The sequence below is a fragment of the Nanorana parkeri genome, unplaced genomic scaffold, assembly GCF_000935625.1.
Source record: "Nanorana parkeri isolate BGI_ZX_2015 unplaced genomic scaffold, ASM93562v1 scaffold22, whole genome shotgun sequence".
In the NCBI taxonomy this organism is placed as follows: domain Eukaryota; kingdom Metazoa; phylum Chordata; class Amphibia; order Anura; family Dicroglossidae; genus Nanorana; species Nanorana parkeri.
In genome coordinates, this window is record NW_017306290.1 from 262,365 (window position 1) to 286,752 (window position 24,388).

The 24,388-nt window shown below is 38.7% G+C and overlaps 1 protein-coding gene across 1 annotated transcript in view; it reads left to right on the plus strand.

Moving 5' to 3' along the window:
* TBC1D32 (TBC1 domain family member 32) overlaps nt 1-24,388 on the plus strand; it is a 232,910-nt gene that overhangs the window by 149,364 nt on the left and 59,158 nt on the right. The window contains exons 24-26 of the mRNA XM_018563470.1: nt 6,148-6,270; nt 17,256-17,364; nt 19,948-20,041. Coding sequence (XP_018418972.1) covers nt 6,148-6,270; nt 17,256-17,364; nt 19,948-20,041 — 326 coding nt within the window. The remainder of the gene's footprint in view (nt 1-6,147; nt 6,271-17,255; nt 17,365-19,947; nt 20,042-24,388) is intronic.

The window sequence follows — 24,388 nt, forward strand, 5'->3', positions numbered from 1 at the left end:
TATATATATATTGTGCAGAGTACATTCTCTGCCACTATTACCTCCAATTGCCTGCATGTCAGATCAGATTTCCAATTGGTGCCCCAAATTCTAGGGTTCTCTGGTATGCACATATCAAGCTAGCTAACTTGTTTGAAAACCTGACCTGCCCCCTCTTATTTCATAAGTGAAGCAGCCCATAGAAGTGGTGGGCCAACAGTTTTTTGTTTTTTTACTAATATCAAAATGTAAAATTTTTTTTTTTTAAATGTGACATATAAATCTGATGCTCAGAGTTTGACAATGTGATTAGAATGTAAATTGGCCAGGTCAAATGAAGCTTGCCACAATGAGAAACTGGTTACAGAGTACATATGAATAAAATATACAAAATAAAGAGTTTAGAATGTCTTACCTGTGTATACCAGTTAGGCAGTATGAAAAGGTTTGAGATAATTGATAAATTGAAGAACAAGTGTGCAAGTAGAACCTGGTTAGTTATAGTGGTGGCTTTTATGGTAGGAAGCAAAACTGCTCAGTTCAGTACCTGGAGTCAATGCACAGTCTTTACACTCTGTTCACGGTGTCTTAGCATCTTGGTTCTCTCTCTGACAGCACTCAGCTAGTCATAAATTGTCTGATCCAGCATCTGAATATTCCATGTCCTTTATGGGTTGGGTGAATGGCTGCTTCTGACATTGGTCCCTTTTGACAGAGATTTCAACCTTTTTGGACAATGTTTGTGCAACCCCGCCCTCTCACTAGTGAGAGAAGAAGGTAGTGAACCATGCATGTGACTTTTCATTCTGTCCAGCAAGTTGCTCAAGTATATCAACTGATTCCATTGTGAAAGTGGGCAGGCAACTATTCAGACTCACAACCTCCAGTTAGCAATAACATTTTACTTGATGTTTCAAACTGATGAGTTTGACAAGGAGGAGGGGTTGATTGGTTTGAGCTATCATGCTTTCTATACCATTCCAGTATAACTCCAGTACAATAGCTGCCAATAGTTGCCCAACCATCTAGCCAGCTATCTTTAAATCATCACTGTGAATTAACTGACATTTTAAATCTAATTGGATTCTATGGAGTAGTAAATAAAAATTTACATTTCAGATACTTTGAGCATCCCTTCTAGATTGTAAGCCCTCACGGGCAGGGCCCTCCTTACCATCTTTTCTTGCATTGTATTGTGATTGTAATGCCTTCCTTCTACTGTAAAGTGCTGCACAAACTGTTGGCGCTATATAAATCCTGAATAATAATAATAATAATAATTTTGCTGACAACAAACCATATCCATATATACCAATATCCTTTATTCACATTCAGCTTGTTCCAAAATGGTTGTAGGTCAAATTAACTCTGTCTATGTAAGAATTTCTTAGACAGCTGTGCACAGACCTCCTAGGGCATCAACAAATATTTGCAACTATCCCATTTGGCAGAGCAGATACTTTAGGAGCCTGCAAAGGCATAATGGAACATTATGAATAATGTCGAAGTTTTTGATGCACGGTATCTGTAGGTATAAGTCAAATGACAAGGTCAAAGCTATTGCCACATGATGAGAAACCGGTAACAGAATAAGCATATAAATATTGTATTAAAATCATTTAAATGTTTCACCTGTTTTATTTGGAAACTTAAACATACCTGACTGAAATAGATTGCAGGCGATCAGAGGTCTGTTCTGTACATACCTAATAGCAAAGCAGCAATATTATATTAGAAAGTATCTGTGCCCTTGGATAACAGCCAGAGTACTACAATTTTTTGAAGGAGACCCCTTACTGGTCGATTTTAATACATTTTATAGTTCTCTAAAACATTTGTGTCCACAAGTCAATATTAGTTCTGAAAAAGCGGACAGTTGTTGAAGAAAGAGAGACCGAAGGATTTGGGTCTCAAGAGTAACTAAACCTCAAACACAGGAACAGTTGTGAGTTATGGTAATGGTTATCTCAGGACAGCAATCCCACATGCAGCAAAACTGATTTCAGATTAAATGCCCAAATGCTGTAAAAAGCGTTTTGGCCTTAACCGATAATGAATGTGTGTAAATAGATTTAGAATTAATAGAAAACTGTCACTCAAAGGAAGCCTGATCTCTAATTAGATTTTCATTAAAATGGCTTGCATTTGCCCAGGCACCTAGTAGATTTTACTGTAGAACTGACAATTTCCTTTCTTTGCACTGGTTTATGTAAGCCTTGAGACCTCTTAGCTAGATATAATGTTCAAGGTCACTTACAAAGGACTTCTGCTCGGCATGTTCATAATTCTGCACAACCAATACAGTTGTTAGCACACTCCAGTCTAAGATAAATGGCACTGAGTCAAGAGTCAGAACTGAAATATGGGCAATTTTGTTTCTGGATCATTTCCTCTATGATTGCTTGCTGTAATAAAACAACTGTCATCGTCATTTTGTGTTGTTATGAGTATAGAATAGCACTGCAGCATTTTTTGTGAGTAAATCCAAAGCGTTGTATTGTGTTAAACATGTAAACAGTCAATTGTCGCCTTCATATTTTTTTCAAAACTGGTTTACATTAATTTTATCTATACAATTTTTCTAGTTTAAAAACACTACATGGTTTTACAAAATATGCACCTTCGTTTTATTATAAAGAGAAACTCCAAGCTAACAGCTTGAAATACATACTGTATATAGGAATTGTATACCTTCCAAAGGATTCGTAATTCTGTTATGCTGCAGGTGACCCCTTAATTTTCTGGTTCAACTTTGCACTTTTTAGTGCGTCCTCTCCACCTCCATCCTGCTCATTAGACTGTGAATCAACATCATCAACTTTGCACTGCACTGAGCGGACACCTGGGAAGCTGTTAAAATAGATCTAAACCCTATCGCTAAAATCTTATCCATCTTGTTTTCAATCTCTGCTTTCGATTAAAGAATAGCTGGTAATCTCATAACTGTGCTCCTGCATTGTCAAACTGTCACATGCACCCCTGGTTAAGAATACGAGCCACAGTGCTGAGCATTTTTCAGGCATGGTCCTCCATCACTATCAGGAAGCCAGTGTAGAGCAATGATGTGCAGCTGGTGTGAATGCATTTAGACAGGAAGTAATTAAAAGAGGCAGAATGTGATCAGCAGCACTGAGATGAAAAAGGTGACAACAGTACATTATTTAAAAAAAATTGTGGTTAAAGCAGTTAACATAGGTATTTTAAATCTGACTTTCTTTCTTGATTTGAAGTTTCACATTACGCCTTCAAGAAAAAAAAAGTATAGCAACATGGTTTATTTCTATTTTTTCACAAATCAAAGTGTAGAGGTATAATGGTCTAATCTGTATTGATCAGCTTCATTACAGAAATTAGCTAAATTTTCATCACAATGTAGTGTGTAATAAAAGCTATTTTGAAAGTTGGTCAGTTTAAAGAACTATACTGAGAAAAATATATTTTTTAACAACACAGGCTGCCCCGAACTCCTGATCTGCATACTTGTTTCAAGCTCCATTCACATATATAGCGTTTGCGTTTCCAACATGTATTTTCGTGCGGAAGACCGGCAGCACGAAAACTGTAAAATCTTTTGCGGCTTTACTATAGCTGCGAAAGTGCGGAATCCGCCATAAAATTGTGCTTGTATTTTGCGGGATGCACGCTTTTGTACCACGCAACAGCCACAAAAGTCTAAACAATGCCCATTAAAGTGCATTGTTTTTCATATTAAGAGCGGTTCCGCATGTATTCATACGGCCGAAGATGTGCGGACAACCGATCCTGTGTGAATGGAGCCTTAAGTCTGTGACTCATGAACTATTAAAACGACTGGATCAGCATAGAAGCCAGCCAGCCAGCTAGCTAGCATTTTCAGGAGTCTGTTATATAAACCAAAAGGAGCCTTCTTAAGTCCCAGAAATATGTATTCATTTCCTCTAATTTCTTGAATTAAATAAATATGTGGGTGACCCTGGCCCCCAGGGAGATCACTGCTTTTTGGAAAGCAACCAAATGCAAGCCATATGTCTACATTAAGGACTCCTTTTTTTTACCATGGGGATCTGTATCCAGCGTTTTACTTCCACTTTCCTAAACAATTTAAGAAGGTCAGCAATTACTTAAATGATCTTCTACATGATATTAGGCTCTCTCCATGCATTCAAATTTGAAAGTGCACCGTATGACAGCTAGGCACCTACCATTTTCAGGAGGTCAGCAGTGTTATTAGCCCTATTAGCCTTAGCCCTGGTTCACACCTAGGCGTTTTTTGAGCAGTTCAAAAAGCGCTTTTAACTGCCCAACAGAAGAAATCCCATGATTTTCAATGGCCCTGTTTCACACCTGAGCAGGAAAACGCCAGCAGCCTGAAAAGATAAAGGAGCTTCTTTGGGCAGTTAGAAGCGCTTTTCCTCCCCATATACTTCATTGGAAATGCCCAAAAACGCGCAACATAAGCATGTTGCACATTTTCGTGAGCGTTTATCCATTGCCCACAATGGTTTATGAGCTGCCAATCAAAACGCGTGTCTTCATGTACGCGTGTTATAACGTGAATACAAATGTGCACAACACGCAAAAACGGTGCCGCCTAGGTGTGAACCAGGGATGAGCCTTTGATGTGCACTGCAGGGCAGCCAGGTGCCTGTCATTTTTAAGAGCACATCAATTACTTTAAAAACTTATTTTGCTTTTACGCACTTTCTGAACCTTTAAAACAGAAAGTAAACTTTTAAAAAAGCTCCTCTTCATGAAAAATATATATTTCTGAATTCTGCATTTATTGATACAAGAAAACAATTACAATCGGGTAAAGAGGAGAAACACATTACAGAGCTCCCAAAAACAGGACGGTATATAACAATCGCTAACTGGATAACATATCAACCGTTGTATAAAGCATATTAATGAAAACAAATATTGTACATAGTATAAGTCAAGCTTCTGGAGCATATCAAGTTCAAGAGCACGCCTATTAAAAAGGCTTGCCAACAGGACCGTGTCATGCAAAATATTGTCAAGCAAAACAAAAGGCAAACGCACTCATAAATTTGTTACCAGCTTTACAGCAAGGTGCACATGGAAGGGCTTTAAACAGTAACAGCAAAAAGTTTCCCAGCACACTCACCAGCCAGAATGCAAAAAAAAACATGTCTCACCGCTAAGGTTAAAAACACCTGCACCCAATTTGATCTTTGCCACATGTGCTCCAAGATGGAGACACTCATAGTTTAGAGTTAGGGCCGCACTATATAGAGGTGCCTTGGCGCGGTTGTGCGGCTTTCACATTTTCTGCAGAAGACGTGTATCTAAACAACAGTTTTTAACCTTAGCGGTGAGACAAGTTCTTTTTGCATGCTGGCTGGTCAGTGTGCTGGGAAACTTTTTGCTATGCAAAATATTGTGACTAAAAATATGCTCCTATGTTACTGATTCATCATGCCTTCTTTCACACCAAAGCACAAACTGTCTTTTTGTGTAGAGCTTTTTCGTTCCCGTATCTTTTGTTTCATTTGCTGACTTCTCTTTACTGTAAATCTCTACAGGCTGAAAGTTTTATCCCTGCATTTATTTTTTCAACTGCATGTGCTTCTCATTTGAAATGATTTGTGTTTGTTATCTATTGCTCACCCTTGTTTGCATCATTTTATACAGCTTGTAGGGAGATGATGGTGCTATAGGAGTCAATATTAATAATGATAGATAAAAACCTTCCTCAATGGTGCAATATTTTGCACTTGCATATATAGGTTTTTTCAAGCTGTATGTCTGTTATGTGACACACCTGTGAATGTAGGTGTCTAGTATGTAAAAGTTAATTTGGATGTGCTTGGGTCTTAGAAAAGTCTACAGTGTATTTTCATAGGCTTTTCATACAAAGATCAGGGTGTGGCAATGATGTATAAACAATGGTATAAAGGAATTCCAAATGTCATCATTTTTCTATCGTATGTTGGAAACGGAAACCTAATAATGGATGGAAAAGACCTCTATAGTCACTTACCACATGTCATTTTAAATTATTCCTAATGTGCGTTTTTGCGTGTTGCTTGTGTAACACCAAAACAGTAAAAAGCAACAGGTACAGAGCATTGCTATTCATTTGACATGACCTATGGGAACAGAGATTGTGGATGACAATGGTTTAAAAAAACACACATTTATTAAAGCGTTTTCTTTGTTTTTCAGATTACTGAATGTGTTATGCTGTAATCTAGACACCTTGTTACTTCTTGAGTCTCAGTACAAAGTGTGTGAAATGCTTTTAACTGCTCAGAAAGAAAATATTCCCGATTCCTCACAAGATTTAGGGTGAGTAGTACAGTACAAAGTCTTTTTCTTGACCATGTATTTCTAAATGTATGTAGCAGAGAGTAGTTCAGCTGAATGAATAAAGGGGCAAAAGGGGATTTTGCCCCAGATCCACCAGAACAGTAATGGAGCTTGGATTGTGATGTCGGAAGGGAGCTTTTATCCTACCTCCTTGGTACTCTGCAAAGCCAAGCAACCCTATATCTTAAGTATATCTTAAGCCAACTTGGTTTTGGTGTGGATTGAGCAGGAGAGAATTAAAACCTCTGTCAGGTTTTACTGTTGTCGCTGGGGAAATCTATCCTTTTTATTTGTCCTACTCACCATTGTCACCCGGACTGAAAATGAGAGAAAATCTAAAATTGTGAGTTTTCAGAGGAATAGGGATGATATTTTCCAATGTGAACACTTGTTCCAGTGACAACTGTCTGCAAAAACAAAACCCCTCACTCTGGAGAGATCTTCTCTAACTTTTTGCTATGTGAAGCAAGAAAGTGCAGGAAAATGTCCCCAATAGACTATTTACAGCAAACAAAAGTGACAGGAGCTTTAACCATTCATTAGATTAGAATAGTTTTAGCTATTCTTTTGAAAATGGGAGTTTTATCTTTCAGACTGACATTAGTGTGATCCTAAATATCTTCTGTCAAGTAAAAAAAAAAACATGTTTTACATTGTTTTATTATTATTTAAAATTTCAGACAGCCTTTGCATGTTTTCTCTTTCTTTGTCTTTTCTTTGAAAATATTACAAAATGTGAAATAACCTCACAAGGTGCATTTTCAACGCAAACATTAAAATAAGATTTTTGGCGCATATATGGTGGACTTGCCCCATTATCCAGGGATATTGGGATCAGGTGAGGACTTATGTTGAAAAAATTATGGATTCTCATATTGAAGATGATCCATGATGTATGTTATTTCATTGCACTATAGATTCTAGAGCGAAATATAGAGGTTCATTGACCCCCTCATCTACTTAATGCTGTGAAAGCTCTGATACCGCAGTATTGGAAGCAGGTTTCTATACCCCTGTTACATCAGTGGTTTCAAAAAAATTAATAACATCTGTAATATGGAAGAGATGGTTTTAACGTCTAGAGGACAATATAAAATGTTTTATAAAACATGGGCAGGGTGGTTTGAATTTAAGAAGAATGCAGATTATGGTTTGGTGATGTCGTTGGCACATTAATAATGGTCTTAATATGATGCGGTATATAAATTAAGAGGGGTTGTGTGTGGGTTTTTTTTCTGTTTTTGTTGTTGTTTGTGTTTGTCTGTCCTTGTCTATGTAGGGAGTAGTTAGGTATGTATAAATGTATGTGTATGTGAGGACAGTTAAGCTAAACTAGATGGGATTTAAGGAATGCTTTCAAGGAAGTATTTGATTGTTTCGTAGAAGAGTAAAAATAAGTTATGTAATAATGTCATTATATTTATTTAAATGTATTTATTAAGCGGAAATGTCTATGTTGGATATGCTGCCCAGATGGAAGATTGTTTTGTATTAATATGTAAAAACTTTAAATAAAGAATATATAAAAAAAAAAAGATTTGTTTACCCACCGTGGAATTTTTTTGTTGAAGTCCATTAAGGGACTCCTTCAGGAGGTTAGGACATCAGCAAACAAAAAAGCAGGCCTCTGTATAGCCTATGTATAGCAGAGTGTCCCATGTACAGTGTCCCATGTCCCTCAATGGACTTCAAATAAAGACTTTAGAGTAAGGACAAAAATATGATTTCAATGTTTTTTTTGTTTTTTTAAATGCACCTTGTGAAGGTATTTAATATTTTAGAATATTTTCAAAGAAAAAGATTGAGAGGAAAACATGTAAACGGATTGAAATGTTAACAGGATCAATAAAATATGGTACAAAATTGTAATGACAAGAATCGAAAGCAATCTAACAGAGTAGACAATGGTCAGAGAGATCCAACAGATGTGGAAATCATTTTACAAAGAGCATCTGAAGGGATCAACACCTGAAGGAAGGATAGAAGAAATAGGGCCTACCAAATATGAAAGTTGGTAAGGAGTTCACCAAGGATTAACATAGTGTTTCAGACTAGAACAGATAATCACCAGAAAGAGGAAACTGCTACCTATATAATGATGTGCCTCAGTTAGCAATGTGGAAGACAACCAGTCATACACCATAAGGAAAATAGGTGGAATAACGTAATACTGTAATTAAAAAGGTGTCTGAATTCAAGGGTGCTGCAAGGAGGTAAACCACAAAGGCACCAAGTTGAAGAACAAACATCCCCACATTGGAAAGTAGTAGAGTTTACTTTCAATCAGAGGGTTGAGCAGATCAGATAGAGAACTTCTGGCCTTGAGAGGTTTAAGTGAGAGACAGACTGTGATCGCCTATGAGCTACTTCTGTAGTTGTAGATAAAGAATGGGATTCCTCTGCCAAATCCCAAACTCTCCTGCTTTAATGCAGACACACATTTTGTGTACCAGAGGCATCTAAAATGACACTCCAGTCAACTCAAACTGGGACCTAAGAAGGGAGTCCAACTGCCTGCAAGTGAAATTCCTAAAGGTAAAAACATTATCAACCTGTTTGGTTTCTTTCTTATGGTGGACAACTGGAGTATCTATAGTGGGAAAGCTCTTTCACATTATCAGAACAAAGCCACGATTTGATAGGTAATTTCTAGTCCTTTTAGAGAAATGGTTTACATATTGAGACATATAGGGAAGGTTTTTGCAACCACAAAAGCTCTACAAGACCTTATGCCTAGAACAGCGTGATCCTTCAACTACAGGGTAGAATGTGCTGCAGTAACCAGATTATGAATGATCAGTTTTATCAATGTTAGAATACAGTCTCTTCAGAAAAAGACTCCGGTAAGGACAACCCTATACAAATAGGGGTCTAACCAAATAGGTTAGTGCAGAACCCAGTGCCCTAAGGTTACATTCCAAGCTAGCCTCACCATGTCCAGAGGCCTACTCACTACATGAGTTTTCAGAGACTGGGTCACGCCAGAGCCTGTGCAACATCTCTGGACCTTGAGAGCACCTGGACCTGAAGAGCACTCAACTAACATATTACATAAGGATCTGGAAGGCACCACAATGCAGAGACTGGTGTCAGAATCTCAGCCTCAGTTTGCTCCACAGTCTTTGGTCCAGCTAGGTCCAGGTATGGCCCCCAAATCTATAGCTGAGGATACTCTGATCGGGGTAGCTTACTAGCTCAAGAAGTATTTTCGAAGTCTTGATTTAATTCAAAGAATATTGAGTATTTTGACTGAAAAAAAAATAAAATGGATACTAAAAAAATATAGTTTAAACTTTGTTTCAGCAGAGCTGAAAAAATGCATCCAACCTACCAGGACACTAGCAAAACACTGAGGCATGATGGTTGGAGGTTAAACAGATGGTGGCTTAATTTTTGGTGGCCTAGGAGGGTCGGGATTGCTGGGCAGATGAGGCGGCAAGGGCAGAGTGTGATTGTCAGCCCTGTAGCCCCCTGAGCCCTGCTGGGCCTCAGATCTGTGTGTCCGGGCAGTGCTGACTGATTGTCGCGTCAGCGATGTAGGCTGTGGCATGAAGGGCTCTCTGGGCAGGCAGCTGGGGGTGTCATGGCCACCGTGCTCCCATTCATCTGGTCCACCTGCACCTCGGGGGACATGGCTCCAGGGGGTAGAGGGGATGAGGGCTCACCATTGTCCCAGCGGTCCCGTCTGATCTGCCGATCTGAAGCCTCGGTTCCTGCCGCCGATGGCATATCACGTCCAGGCTGTCGCGCCGTAGGAAAGTCCGGGGATGCAGCAGTGGAGGAAGGCCACCCATCCGTGGGGGTGTCCGGACGCACGCAAAGCTTCTTAAAAGCTATTTTCGGCGTGGACCGCTGCCCTTTCTGCTTGCTCTTCTTGGACATGAGGGTAGTACAGGGTGGGAAAGTGTGGGGTTAAGGCGAAGTCGGGCTCGGAGCTGAAAGGCCGCACTCCTCACACGTCCATGGCTTGGCCACGCCCCCTCCAGTAGTATAGATTTAATTCATCAGATGACATCTTTGCAGTAGTAGTTTGATAATGACATTGTGCTGAACTTTATTGCCCAGGATAAATAGTTCAAAATAGGTTTAAAAACAGAAAAGGCCCAGTGCATATCTGCATCTGTTTTGGCTCGTTTTAATCCCATCATAGAAGTCTTTTTTTTCTGTGCTTTATTACCCGACAACCTGTACTTCTGCAATGTGTCATAGACAAATGCTGTTTCTGGATACCTCAATGAAACTTTAAAGTTTAAGGTTTCCGGAGAAGCAGAAGCTACATGAGGTCTCCACCCTCTTCCACTGATTGGCACTTCATTGAGTTGCCCATTTATATTAACAACTTGCTGTGCAAAGCATTTTATTACTATTTGTGCACACATGATGAAATATAATTTTTTGGCTAGAAAACAGCTTAGAACCCAAAACAATTATATATGTTCTGAAAGCAGATGCCCTGTAGAATAAAAAAATGCTAGTTGCAATTTTTTATGTTGCACGGTTTTTGTGCAAATATTTATCAAACCAGTATTTTTAGGAAAAAATAAACAAAATAAAAATTTAGTGCACAGAAACAAAATATAATACCCAATTTTTTGGTAAAATATGAAAGACTGGGTCACGTCGGGTAAAAAGATACCAAACATGTCAAACCTTAAAATTGTGTACGCCTTTGAAGCCGCAAAAATCGTCAATACCCAAAATTTCCCATAGGGAACACTTTAAACGCTTTTACCCCTCATCAGTTTAGTGTTAACAGTGATTGATGGCCCTAGAATTATTGCTCTCACTCGCAGCTATATGTAACGTGTAGCACAATTATTGTTTTCGCACGTAGGCGCACCGGCGCGTGTTTGTTCGTGCACTTTTTTTTACACTAACTCTATTGCTATCACAGGGGGTTAACAAGCACCCTATGTAATAGCAGATAGGGTGTGACAGGTCCTCTTTTATGAAGACGTCAGGGGTCTTTCAGACCCCTAATTTCACCTGGGAACCCCAAAGAAGCTGAGGAAGCAGAGATCTTCCCCAGCTTCTTCTCCTGGCACTGAGAGCCAGAGACTGTAACTAGTGACACCGGAATTGATGTAATACACATCACTTCCAGGTCCAGTAATCAGAGGAGAGATCAGCGGCTGGAGGCTGCTGAATCTCTTTCTGATCATTGCGGGGAGACCCGCCGAGCCCCTCCCGGGCGCCGCACAGGGACAGCGGAGCCCGGGGAAAACCGACGGCGGCCCCGGCATTGGTTGGGAGAAGAGGGCGCCGCACGGTACAAACGATCCAGTGGGTGTGTAGTTGCCGGATCGCTTGTACATTAACGACCATCGCTGGCTGTTAAAAATGAGACCAAGAACACAGCTGCTGCAGCAGCCGTGTTCTTGTTTTAACCTGCTATGAAGGTGGCTATTGGTTTTGCTATAAATAATTCTAATCTCTAAATGCAATGTACAAATCACCTAGTTCATTTTATCCAGCAAACCCTTGCTGCATCTACTGCTACCTTTAAGCGATAATGTTGAACTCAAGTCTCAGCAGAAAAAAAATAAAGACTACAGTAAATAATCAAAAATCCATTCATTTTTTTCATTTAAAAATACAGTTCTACAAATATGTTTCCCCACTGTTTATCAGGGAGCGTCAGTCATTTTGTTATCGGACAGGTTTAAACTTGTTTGTTTTTTTTTGTTTTTTCTGCTCTCCAATTTATACTTTTTTTGTTACTTGCTCTAGGTGTTAAAATGAAAAAGCTGACTAGAGCTTAATCCACAAATGCTGGTTTATTTAGTTTCATTTTTCTATGCTCTTTGGTGTGTTCGATGAGCTGAGATATAACTCATTATGTTCTCAAATACTCTTAGCAAGTAAGTCACAGATGATACCAATCTGCAGCTGGTTACCTGGTCATTTTCTAGTAAACAATATATTGTTAAGATGTTGACGTGGGTTCTTGATTTACTGTTTCATACCTTTTCTTACCCCAAAAAAAGTATTGATTTAAACATGATTCTTGCCAATGTATTTAGTACAGATTATTGGTGTTTGCATTTTTTTTAAATTACCACAGATATTGCGGTAATAATGTTTTGTTTGCATTTTAATCTAGTACAATAGTCATAAACCAATGCTTCATGAAACAAAGACGCCCGTGTTTTTCTTGTGTTTTTGCATAGAGGAGGATTAGAACTTCTGTCAGGTTTTTATTGTGGTTTACATTCTAGCTCGGGTAGTTTCCCCTCACTTCCTATTCCAACAGAAAGTGAGAAGAAATTTCACTTGTCACCAAAACTGGTGTGCCCATTGGAAGAATTCCCTGCTACTACTGTTTCACTTTAGTTAATGTTGAAATCACTTTAGTTAATGTTGGAAATATTTCCCTGAACAAAACTTAACAGTTGATGAAATGAGGACACAGAAAGCAATACCAGAGGTTCTAACCCTTCCACATTACCCAAAACATTTTGGCTGAAGTTCCACTTTCAACACCTCTGTCCAAACTCCTACTGTGTTATTTACTTATTATATTGCTATGAACATAAAACTGGAAAATATAATCCGCTTTATATTTTATTTTTCTACCACTTGGCTAATTCAGCTTCACCACTTCTGCACTTCTGTGTAAGTGAATGTCTCATGTCTTATTTCCCACATGAGTCGCCTTTCAGTAAACATACACAGAACTCTTTGGTTTAAATGCTAGTCATTCTCCCCAAGGACAACAACTCTTCAGAGCTGCCATGGACACGCACATTAATGATGCCACTTGGGGTAAGAGTACTCCTCTATCCCAGAAGAAAAAAAACTATGCCAAAAGCTGGGAAGCCTCACCCCACCCCCAGGCCAAAAAGAGTTCCGTCTGTTACTTCCAGGCCTCAATCTCGAATGCCAAACCCAAGTTAGGAGCCTAGTTTCTCCACAAACCCTGGGCCCTTAAATACCCCAAACCTGTAGACAAGTCCTCTTTGGCATAAAGAGATGCCCACACTTTCCATAGTGGAGGGAGGTCCGTTAGCCTTTCCTGACACCTGGATAGACCACATCTCAGATGCCTTGGTTCAGTACGTGGTTTTTAGAAGTTACAAATTAGAGTTACATTCTCTGCCTCCTCCCCAGTTCATGTCTTCCACCCTTCCTGTGTGTCTGCACAGATTAACAAATCTTTATGCCTCTCTGTCGATATTCTAGAGCAAGGGGTTATTGATCCAGTTCCCGAGTCAGAAAGGTTCCCCATCTTAGATCTTGTGTCCTTAAATGTGTTAATTAAGCCCCAAAAATATGCATGGAATCTACCAGATCTGCACAGCCTCCCTCCATCAGGAAGATGTTCTGGCTTTCACAACAATCAAGAATGCAAACTTGCATATCCCTATTTCTCCAGCACATCAGCAATTTCATTTTACTCTGGGTCTCTGGTACTTTTAGTTCATAGGCCTGCATTCGACCTATCTTTTAGCACCCCATGTGTTCACCAAACGTCTAGCTCCTGTGCTTGCCTTTTTATACTTTCAGAGCATCCCTTTTGTGGGATTTTTTTTGTTTGTTTGAAAATTGAGTTTATTTTATTGTTCTTGAAAAATATACAGCATAAATGGAAACAAAAAAAAAACATCCACGAACCAACAAAAAAGACAATTTGGCTGTGACACACAAATAAATGCACTGTACACAGTACAGTTAAAATGTAAATTAAAGTGAAACAAAGTAAGGTGGATCAGAGCATTACACTGATAGAAATACATCACAACAGTTCAAAGGGCAGCCAAAGTGTCCAGGTTATTGAGCCACAGTACCCATAAACTTCAGAGGACAACCTCTGCTAGTATATGTAGCTATGTAAAACTGCAACATAGAGTTAACCAGTCCCATGTTTCCACGGTAGATGTGTTCAGGTTCTTTAAATTAAGGTTAATATCTTTGGGTGCTTGAAATAGAATACCCAACAATGTGTAGAAATGAAAGTGGGGAGGTGCTGCCATACAGCAAATTGTTTTTTAGAAAGTGTCAAGGGGGGGTGAGATTAAAAGACTCATAAGTAAAAATGGAATTACTAATTTGAATTCTTAAGTATCAGATTTGTGAAGCCCATTGTAAGAGTAAATCTGGTTTCATCCTGGCCCATGTTGCCAAACCTAGTGGTAGATCTGCAATTTGCTCCAATTAACGCTCAGACTGGAAAAATAGTAAATCTAGGATCCAAAAGGCAGCTCACAGAAAGGGCCCAAAATCCTGTAAAAACAAAACTATATCATCTTCATAAATGGCTTGGCGCTTTTCTATGCTGCCAATCGTGAGTCCCCAAAAGTCAGTAGAGAACTGCAGGGCAGCGGCAATGGTCTCCATCATTACAACAAAGGAAAAGGGGCAACCCTGTCTAGTCTGACTAGTGATGAGGAGGAGAGCCTACCATAAATCTTGACCTCAGCCCGGAGACACTGATAGAAGCGGGAGATCCACCTTAAGAACCACAGAACAAAGCCAAATTTGTCAAAGGAACAAACTCCTAAAACACCAATCAACTGAATCAACGGCTTTTTCAATATCTATAGCTGCCATCACTCTTGAGCCCTGCTGGTCATGGGCATACAGGAGGTGCATGCAAAGCCTATGCAAATGATCTTTTGTGGATCTCTCTAACCTAAAACCTGTCTGATCGATATCTACTAGGACCAGGAAAATCCTGCAGGCCAGGATTTTGTTCACAATTTTAAGATAATTGTTTAACATAGAAATGGGCTTATACAAAGGGCAAAGGTGAGGTCGTAGACTAAAAACACAATGCACGGCTTACCCCTGTCATGCATCCTTGTTATCCACATTTGGTGCATGAATAACCCTCTTCTGAAGTAATTGTCTCAAAGACTGCAGAACCAGCACACAATGCACACAATGCTCTTCCAAAGAAAATCAAATTTTATTCCACATGCACATTCCACAGAGGAGGAGATGTGCTCAGAAAACTGTTCCAATATGAAGCCCTGCGGATCTTTTGTTTATTTGTAATCCTAGAGTCCACAGGGTCCCAACCACTAGTTTTATACAATTTGTGATTGTCATAATATTTTGATGTTGGTGTTCCCATTGTTATTTTAGGTTTTACTATATAATGTCTGGGTTTGACTATGTTTACCCATATATTTGAAGTGTGTATTCTCTTTTTTTCCCCTCTGGAACAAGCAACCACCAGTTGCCTCCTTTCTTCTTAAGGTGATTTTGGCCTTCATCTCATGGAGATTTCCCTTCATTAGGTCCCCACACACCTTGCGATAATCGTACGATAATCGCTGGAAATCCCGCGATCGTACGATTATTGTAAGGTGTGTGGAAGCCGTGCGACTTCTGCTACTGTAAGTTTGCACGACTTTTAACTTACGGACATGTTCGAAAACCCGCCGAGCATCGTACGATGTTCGGCGGGTTTGTGGCATGTTCGTACGATAAAAGCCGTACCGGCCAGTGTGCGCAAGCGCACACTGCCCGTTCGGCATTGCGGTCATCGGAAGCCCGCCCCTCAGGGGGCGTGGCTTGCGATCATCGCAATTACGATCTGCCTATGCAAGATAGGCAGATCGTACATTTTTTTAAGTACCTTACAACCATCGCAAGACAAAAGTCTTGCGATGGTTGTAAGGTGTGTGCCCAGCCATTGTCAGCCAGCTGTGTGAGTCTACTTTACAGCCATTGCTTCCATTAGAAAGACTACTCTCTATTTATCATTCCTGATGTTCCCCACAAAGAGGAGCCAGATTCCTGTTTCACCATTTCTCAGCAGTTCAGACAGACCATCATTCAAGCTTATGGTCTTAAGGATCGGTTCCACTTTTTCCTGTCAAAGTACACTCTGCTAGGTCTGTGAGTGCTTCTTGGGCTTTTCTGCAACAGGCAACTGTTTTCCAGATTAGTTAAGGCCTCATCTGATGCCAGCTTTGGGTGTAAGGTCCTTTAGTCAGCTCTTTGAGCTGCAGACATTTTACAGTTTTTTGTTGTATATAGCTGTCCTGTTAGCACTTTGTTTTGCTGTGTTGCCTACTCTCCAGTGTAATTGCTTTTGGATGTCCTAATTGTCTTTGAATCCTGTGCCCCTTAATGAAAGAGAAATAAAACTGGATTTTAGTACTTGCTTTTTAAATCTGTTTTTGGAAGTTCAAGGAAGGCCACAGTCCCCACCCCACTCCTTTTATAATTGTGTTCTTAATACTTTGTTATAAAACTGAGACCAATCACTGTTTTTTTGTTTGCCAGTATCTAAATCCTCTTGTATAACTCATTTGTTTTGGAATACTGTGCCCACCAATGAGCTCCAAGAAAATTATGTTATGGTGATAACAAAAATCCAATTTTTTTTGTAATTCCTTAACAAAAAGGATTTATTTTTGTTTGATTTACTATTGGTTTGTGTCAGAACTGATCATGTGTGACGCTTACTTCCCTAAATGGGAGTGATTGTGTGCCTGGCCAAGTACACTAACAGTTGGATTGTGCATTGCCAGGAGACCATTCACTAATGTCTATGGTGATCTTTATATTTAATATTCATATGTTGTTCTTCTTTTAGTACATGCACTACTGACTATAATACCGAGGCTTTATAAGAGCTAGCAGATAATATCTCTTTATATGGCTTACTGGGATCTATGGTTTGAGTTAGGTAAGCCCTTTGCTTTTTCAGTTCTCATTTTCCTGGCAAGTGAGTCAGTACCATGTCTAATTCTTTGGCATTTGTTATTTGGGCCGCTGTTGATTTTCATTCTGGTCTGAGGTACCAATTGAGCTTTTACAAGGAGAGAGGCAAATTGGCAGCTTTATAAGACATCAAGCAGTGAGTGTTTTAAATGGCAGTATGCATGGCTTCAGGCCAGAGCTCACTCATACTCATACTCATTTTTTTATTTAATAATCTAGTGAGTCGTTTCTTCGGAAGCTTGAACCAGATTTGATGTTTATAAATAAACAATTGTGTGTATTTGCAGGAGTGTAATTATTGATGGCCTATCTGTGGAAAGAAACCATATTCTGGTTCGGATGAATGCTGTTGGAGGACCACATGAGCGTATACTACCTCCCAGAACCTTGCTTCAGGTATTGATTTACTTTGATATGGTTTGAAATTAAATGTGAAAGCTGAAGTGATATGTGAATGGACTTAGGTTTTAATAAATGCAAACTTGAGAAAAGGAAAAATTGCACAGTACAAAAAAAACTAATTCTGTATAATTTTTCTAGTGGATGTTATAAAATGGCACTAAACACTGATTAATTGTGATGGTAAGATCCCAGTCTTTCGTGTCATGAAAAAAAACTAAATTGTTTTGCAGATTACAAGTGCACACATGTACTCCACACTTAATATACCGTGAGGGGAATTTATCTGAACTGGAGCAGAACAAATCTGGAGCAGTTGCCCATGGCAACCAATCCGTTCTTTCTTCATTTTGTTCAGTCAAGATTTGAAAATGAAAGAGTGAAGCTGATTGGTTGCCATGCGCAGCTGCACCAGATTTTGTCTGCTCCAGTTTTGATAAATTCTCCTCTGTATGTTTTGCATTGTAAAGAAGTACCTCTTAATAAATGTGCTGCACTCCAAAGTGACACTTCCTTCTGAGATTAGTGGTTACTCCAACTGTTCTTATATAAAATATTGTAAATACTTTAACTGGTGGTCATGGACCTCACTGACTGACTAACAGCTTTGAGATGTTCTGTGTTCCAAACCAAAATTATTTGCACTGTGCACAAAATAACTTTGTGATAATATTAAAGTATATGAAGGTGTGTCTTAGGTCAACCATTTAAAACTGACAGCAAGCACATTTTAATTGGCCTGGGTATCAACTATCAGACAGAAAGGAGAGGACTGGCTTATATCTAATTGTCTTGCTTATGATGAGCAGCCTTACTATAAGCAAGAATTGGTGTTGAAGCCCTGGCTATTAAGGCAAGGGTCATTCCTTTGACTTTGCTTATCACTACTTAGGTACACAAAACACAGCAGGATGTAGGGTCTATCTAAGCTGTGCAAAGTCAAATGTAGAGTTATAGGCAACTAGAGACAGACATTGCAACAGGCAATATTGGAGCATTTCCAGCTCAGTACAATGGATGCAATAAAGGTCTGTAGGGGCATAACAGAACAAAATATATAATAGGACGTTCAATCCGTATTATTTCCCTGCTGTGCTCTACAATGTCAGAATTATCAGAATGGTTGATATATCTTTCAGGCTTCAGTTAAGCAGTAATTTGCTCTTGGTACAATACAATTTCATTACTGCAAAGTGTACTACTTGTTTCTGTTTGTTTGTTTATTTATTACAGGTATGTATACAGTGCAGACAATCTATGCAGCGTTTTTCACATCATTCCCTGGCCTCAAGGAGTTTACAATCTAAGGTCCCTCTTAAGGGTCTACCGATAATCGGGACCAATATTAACAGATTTTTAAATTATCGGTAATTAAACACTGCACATTTCAGCCGGTTCTTGAGAAACCGGACACAATTTGCACAGTGTGTGCCGCTCTGTGGCTGGCATCCCTCAATCAGCCGATTGAAGGAGCCAGTCAGAAGCCGACAGCCATTGAGCTGCCAGCCCTGTTCGAGTATTTTGTGAGTACTGCCGTCAGAATAGAAAAACAAAACAACAAAAAAAACAACAGCAGATAGCAGAGGAATAAATAACTAGGCTGCTAATGGCTATTTTAATTTGCAATAGCAGGCTGGCTATTGCACCTGCCCACTGCTGCTGTCAATCAGCAGAGGTGGACCTGAAGTTCTTCTTCAGGTCCTCCTCTGCTGATTGACAGCAGCAGTGTGCGTGTGCAATAGCCAGCCTGCTATTGATTCCCATGCTATCTGTTTTTTGTTTGTTTTTTTCTGTACTGTCCCATGCGTTGCTTGTAAGCCTACAACTTACATCTGATGTGGATTATCTATTGCTATAGACAGTGGTATTAGAGGACTACAATTTGACTGGAATAGTGTGTGTCCATTGTATCTTTCTAATAAAATATGTGTTGGCTTTGGCACATATATTTTTCTCTCCTAGAGAATGTTCTTCTCTGTGTATATAAATATAGATAAAAGTGCACACCTACCTGCCTAACTTATGGCAGCTATGTCACCTTCCCCTTATAATGTTGAACCTCTTCCATATCTCTTCTACAGGATGAAATGTCCATTGAGCTCATTCTGCATTCTCCAGCTGCGCTGTTCATTAGACAGGTTCTTTTGTTAAGTGCCACACTCCTCTGCATGCTGTCAGTCTCCAGTTGATTAGATGGAAATTGCTCTCGACTCAAAAAAAAGAAAGCAAGATTGATGCGAAAAATTGGAAATATAGTGTCTTTAGAAAGCTGTTACCTTCATTTTAATGGAAAAAAAGAGGAGGGGGAAGAAATTGATAAACACCACTTTCACAAGATACTTGTTATAAATGATACATCTGTCACACCCATAGAATTTAATGCCTTTATAGTTTTTTTAATCACAGCAAAGTGCAGCATTAAACTATGTAACTTAATGTAGTTTTAATTTGACAGCAGTCATTTTGACAGTTACTGGAGACACATACTGCTGGAATTAATAGATTCGGTTTGTACAGTAGAAATGTGGGAAATCGATTAATCTGCTGAATATGTTTCATGCATGTGATTTCTTTGCCTAGAGTAATGATCCGTATCCTTGGCCAATGTTTTCATCTTATCCAATGCCCAAGTGCTACATACCAGAGATTCCTATACCTGATGACCCTAAACAAGGTGAGAATCAATAATTCTGTCTTTGTCTTAATTTGATGTTATCTGGTTTGCACAATAATGAGTTCACACTCCTTTCATTTGAATTTAATAGCCCCCCGGAATTCATAAATATGTGCAAATTGTGTGTCATAAAAATTTATTTTTATCAGATTTAGATGTCTTCAAGCTATAATTATTGTTGTATGGTGTGAAAATTAAGATCGTTTTTCTGGTCAGCATTGAATAGTAATGAGTATCACATAGCTAAGATTCCTAGCAGTATAGCAAATATATTAGTAGATGTTGCTGAAAGTCTTTGGATTCTGACCTTTACAAGTACATTTCAGGCAGCTCTTGGACTAAACTTGAGAGATCTCAATGTGTCCTTCTTAGAGGTCTGCATATGCTGTATGATATAGCCTACAGTTATGTATGCAGAAGGCAAGTTCTATAAATGAATTAACAAAATCCTGCAAGATCTCTGTATCTCAGTGGTAGATGTGTTTGTATTTTGCACACAAGACATTGGGATAAATCATCTACGCAGAAAAGCTCAAAGCTGCAAGATCTCACAATTTTAATCTGAGATCGAATGCAGGCATCAGCGGTGGGCTGGCCCTGAGACCTAGGCAGAGAAAATTGGCCAGTGACGATGTGGAAAAAAAAATGATTGCAGTGCAGGCTGGAGAGCTGTGCTCATGAAGCCATGAAATGTAAGTAAATAAACATTAGGAGGAGTTTGTAGATAATATTTTTATAGCAGCACAGACTGTTATTAGACTGGCACGTGGGTGGTCAGGAGGTCTGCTTTATGACCATTTACAACTATTTACAATTTACAACTATTGTAGGATGGCCACACATAGATTTTCATTGTGAAATCTACCAAGGTTAGGTTGAACTGTTCAAAAAAAAATTATGCAACTTTATCTATACTTTATGAATACTTTGATGACTTGAAACTGTTCAGTTTGCAAAGTGAATTTTCAGTCTTTTTAGTAAATAGAATGAAGCTGTGTTCAATTCAGTATACCAATCATGCCAGCACATTTTGTTTTTAATCTCTCTTGCACATGATTGGGTATTCAAAGTGGGCATTATTTAGTATCATTCACTCTAAGTGAACAGCTTCTACTCCTTTAGTGTCAGTGACATCTGGTGTACCACATCTGTACTAAGGGTGAACTGTGACTAGTTCTAGGCCATTTTGTTTATATAAGTATAAACAGTGTTGTTGCATTATCTATGTGATACAACATACATTTATTTTTAATTTTTTTCTGAATTTAAGGTGTTTACTGGAGATGCACTGAAATTAAATGTCTAGACCAAAACCAACATTTATTTTCTTTTTAAAAATAATTTTATTTTATTATTTTTATGTTTTTTGTTTGTTTTTTTAACGTGATTGCTTGCTGTTAGGGGCTTTGGGGAAATATAAGGCGTCCAAACAGACCCCTGATATTTCCCTTTTGAAATAGAAAAAGATATTGAGCACACAGAGTCCTAAATCTCTTTTCCTGCAGACTCTGTTATGAATTAACAGGAAACGTCCCATGCCTCTGAAAGTTACAGCAACAAACCAGAATATGTTACGTGTTGTCAAAGGCACATAAAGATGGCAGAAGAATCATGCAAAGTCTCTTATGCCAAAAAAACTTTACCTGCTCACAGTTTTTTTGTTTTGTTTTTTTGTTTTTTTTGGGGGGGGATTCACTGATTGTTTCCTTGGAAATACTTAAAAATAGCTTTTTATGATCAGTGAAATTGTTGCTTCCTGACCTTTTCTCCATTGCTCTGTGCTGGCAGACTTGAGTTCAATATTATGATATTACTCTTACAACTTCATGAGTCTGCAGCTTTAGGATTATCCTTAATTTTCCAATCGTGCTTTTCCACCTATTTAGATTATGGGAAGCTCATAAATCGTTGACAGACATCAGCAACATTCTTGTCTGCTAACACTAAGTAATATTTACAGACTGACAGACTTCAGCATCAATCCAGTATTTAGAAAGCCAGCACAGTGTATCTCTGACTCCTGCCAGCTAATGGACCACTAATGCTCCACTACTCGCCAAGCCAGGAAACCATATTCAAAGAAAAAGTACAGTGAAGTGCATTAAATTAACAAGATTATATGTATATATCATTTCCATAATACAAACAGGAGAGTAAATTGTAAGCCTTTCCAGCTATACAGTTTCTCAGAAATGCAAATGACAATCCAATAATCAAATATAAGGAAGCTCTTTAACTGGACTTCCTGTTGCCTCTGTTCTTGTGTAGCCATGATTATTGGTTTTAAGCTAAATGGTTTGAGAGGACATCAGATGTCATGAAGTATGTACTTATTAAACATAATGAAGACAAAAACTGTATGTCATTGTTTTTACTAACATGGATATAAGCTACGTGTAAAGAGTACTTTACTGTGTGTGAGTCTCACAAAAAGAAGTAGAAATATTAATTATATATTATTTGTTGCATCACTAAATCAGTTTGTATCCTCTAGTGCTACATTTTTTTTCTTGAACATATCAGAAAAGGAAGGTTATGTGCCTGTATGCCCAAGGCCATATTTTCAGCTTCATCAGAATTCATCTTAATTGCCAATTTCAAAACTACTAGAGCAGTTAGAAAGTAGCACTGCACAATCTGCCTTTTTATTAAATTAAAAGGTGATTTCTGTCTATTATTCCCTACTCAATCAAAATTTTGCCAGAGGCATAGTGCTATGGAGCATATCTTTTGCAGTAGTCAAAGTCTACATCTCTTTCTTAAGCACCATAATGATTTGGCAAACCATCAATAGCATTAAAACCAACAAGGTATCAATTTATAGCATGTATTTTGCAAAAACTACAGGTGTAGAGACCGATTAATTGGTGCTAATGGTAAAATCTATTTAGAGATATAATTCAAACATTTTAGAGTTGTTTTTAACCCAGTCTTCTATTTCATGGGGAAAAAAAATCTGTCATTCTAATAAGAAACCCATTTTTAAACTTTTTAGTTTACTTTTATGTATGTATTTTCCTTTATCCACATATTTTCCTTTATTGCTCCTGCTATTTATATACAGCCATGGGCAAATATATTGTCATCCCTGCATTTCTGTCAGACAATGCACCACTTCGCGCAGAAAATAGAATGTCAGATTTGGCTTTTTCTTCCCTCCATTTTTTGGTGTCATACCAATAAAAAAAAATGAGAATGCCTAAACATTTGTAATTGCAACAGTTTTCTGCGCAAAGTGGTGCATTATCTGACAGAAATGCAGGAGTGCCAATATTTGTGCCCATGACTAATATATATTTATAATTGTTTTTATTATTATTTTTTTATCTGAATCTTACTCTGATCCATTAAGTATACCCTCGTATAGCTTTCTGTTATAATATCTGTCAAGTAAAGATACTGGTTGCTACATTGGGGGGAAACCTGAAAACCTCTAATTAGCATTACAGAGGGTTTTTTTTGTTAAGCATTTCCATATTGCCAAAAGTATGTCAACAACATTTATGGGTATTATTCCAATACAATGTTATGCAGCATTTATTTAGCTGCATATACCAGCTTTATTGCCAGTTCATCCTTGCATGGGCACTATAAAGGAAAATGGCTTAGGAAGGTTGTCACTGCTGGCATGTTTTTGTGAGGAAGCTAATTAATTGTTTATCAAATGACTTCAGTACTTTCTCAGCCCTTGACCTAGAAAAAGTATGCAGATTAGGAGATCTGACTTCATTGTGATATCACTTGTGTTTTTATAATTGCCTGGAGTTCAGCTTTAAAGTGCACCTCCAGTTTTGCAAGAACATTTGAGAAAACATCACTATATGTTTATGTGTTCCCATTCACTCAGCATACCTAAAAAAATATATCTAAAGAAATATTTCTAACCGTTTAATGTATCTGTGTAGCTGGCCTTTGCAACCTTCTCTCTCATTTTACATGTGACAGGAAACTCTGACTGTCCCCATAGAAAGACTAGGGGCAGACTGAACTTCTCCCCATTGAAAAAGAACTCCAGGATTTAAAAAAAATTAACCGTTGCAGTCCGCACTGCAAGAGTTAAGCCCCCATTTTGGTCTAGGGACCTGATCCTGACCTGATTATTGGTCCTGCAGCAGTGACCGCTCACCTTCTTTTTTTCCCCTCCACTCCAGCTGTGGAATGTCCCTCAGCATCTTCACATCTAATGGGCCTGCATTAGACATGATGACACTACGGGTGCTTAGACTAGAGGAGCCCGGAGAGAAGAGGCTGCATGGACACCAGTCTAGCAGCCAGACGGGATGTATGTCTTCTTTATTTTCACCCCCCCCCCCCCCCCCACAAAGGGCGGGAACCCCTTCTGATAGG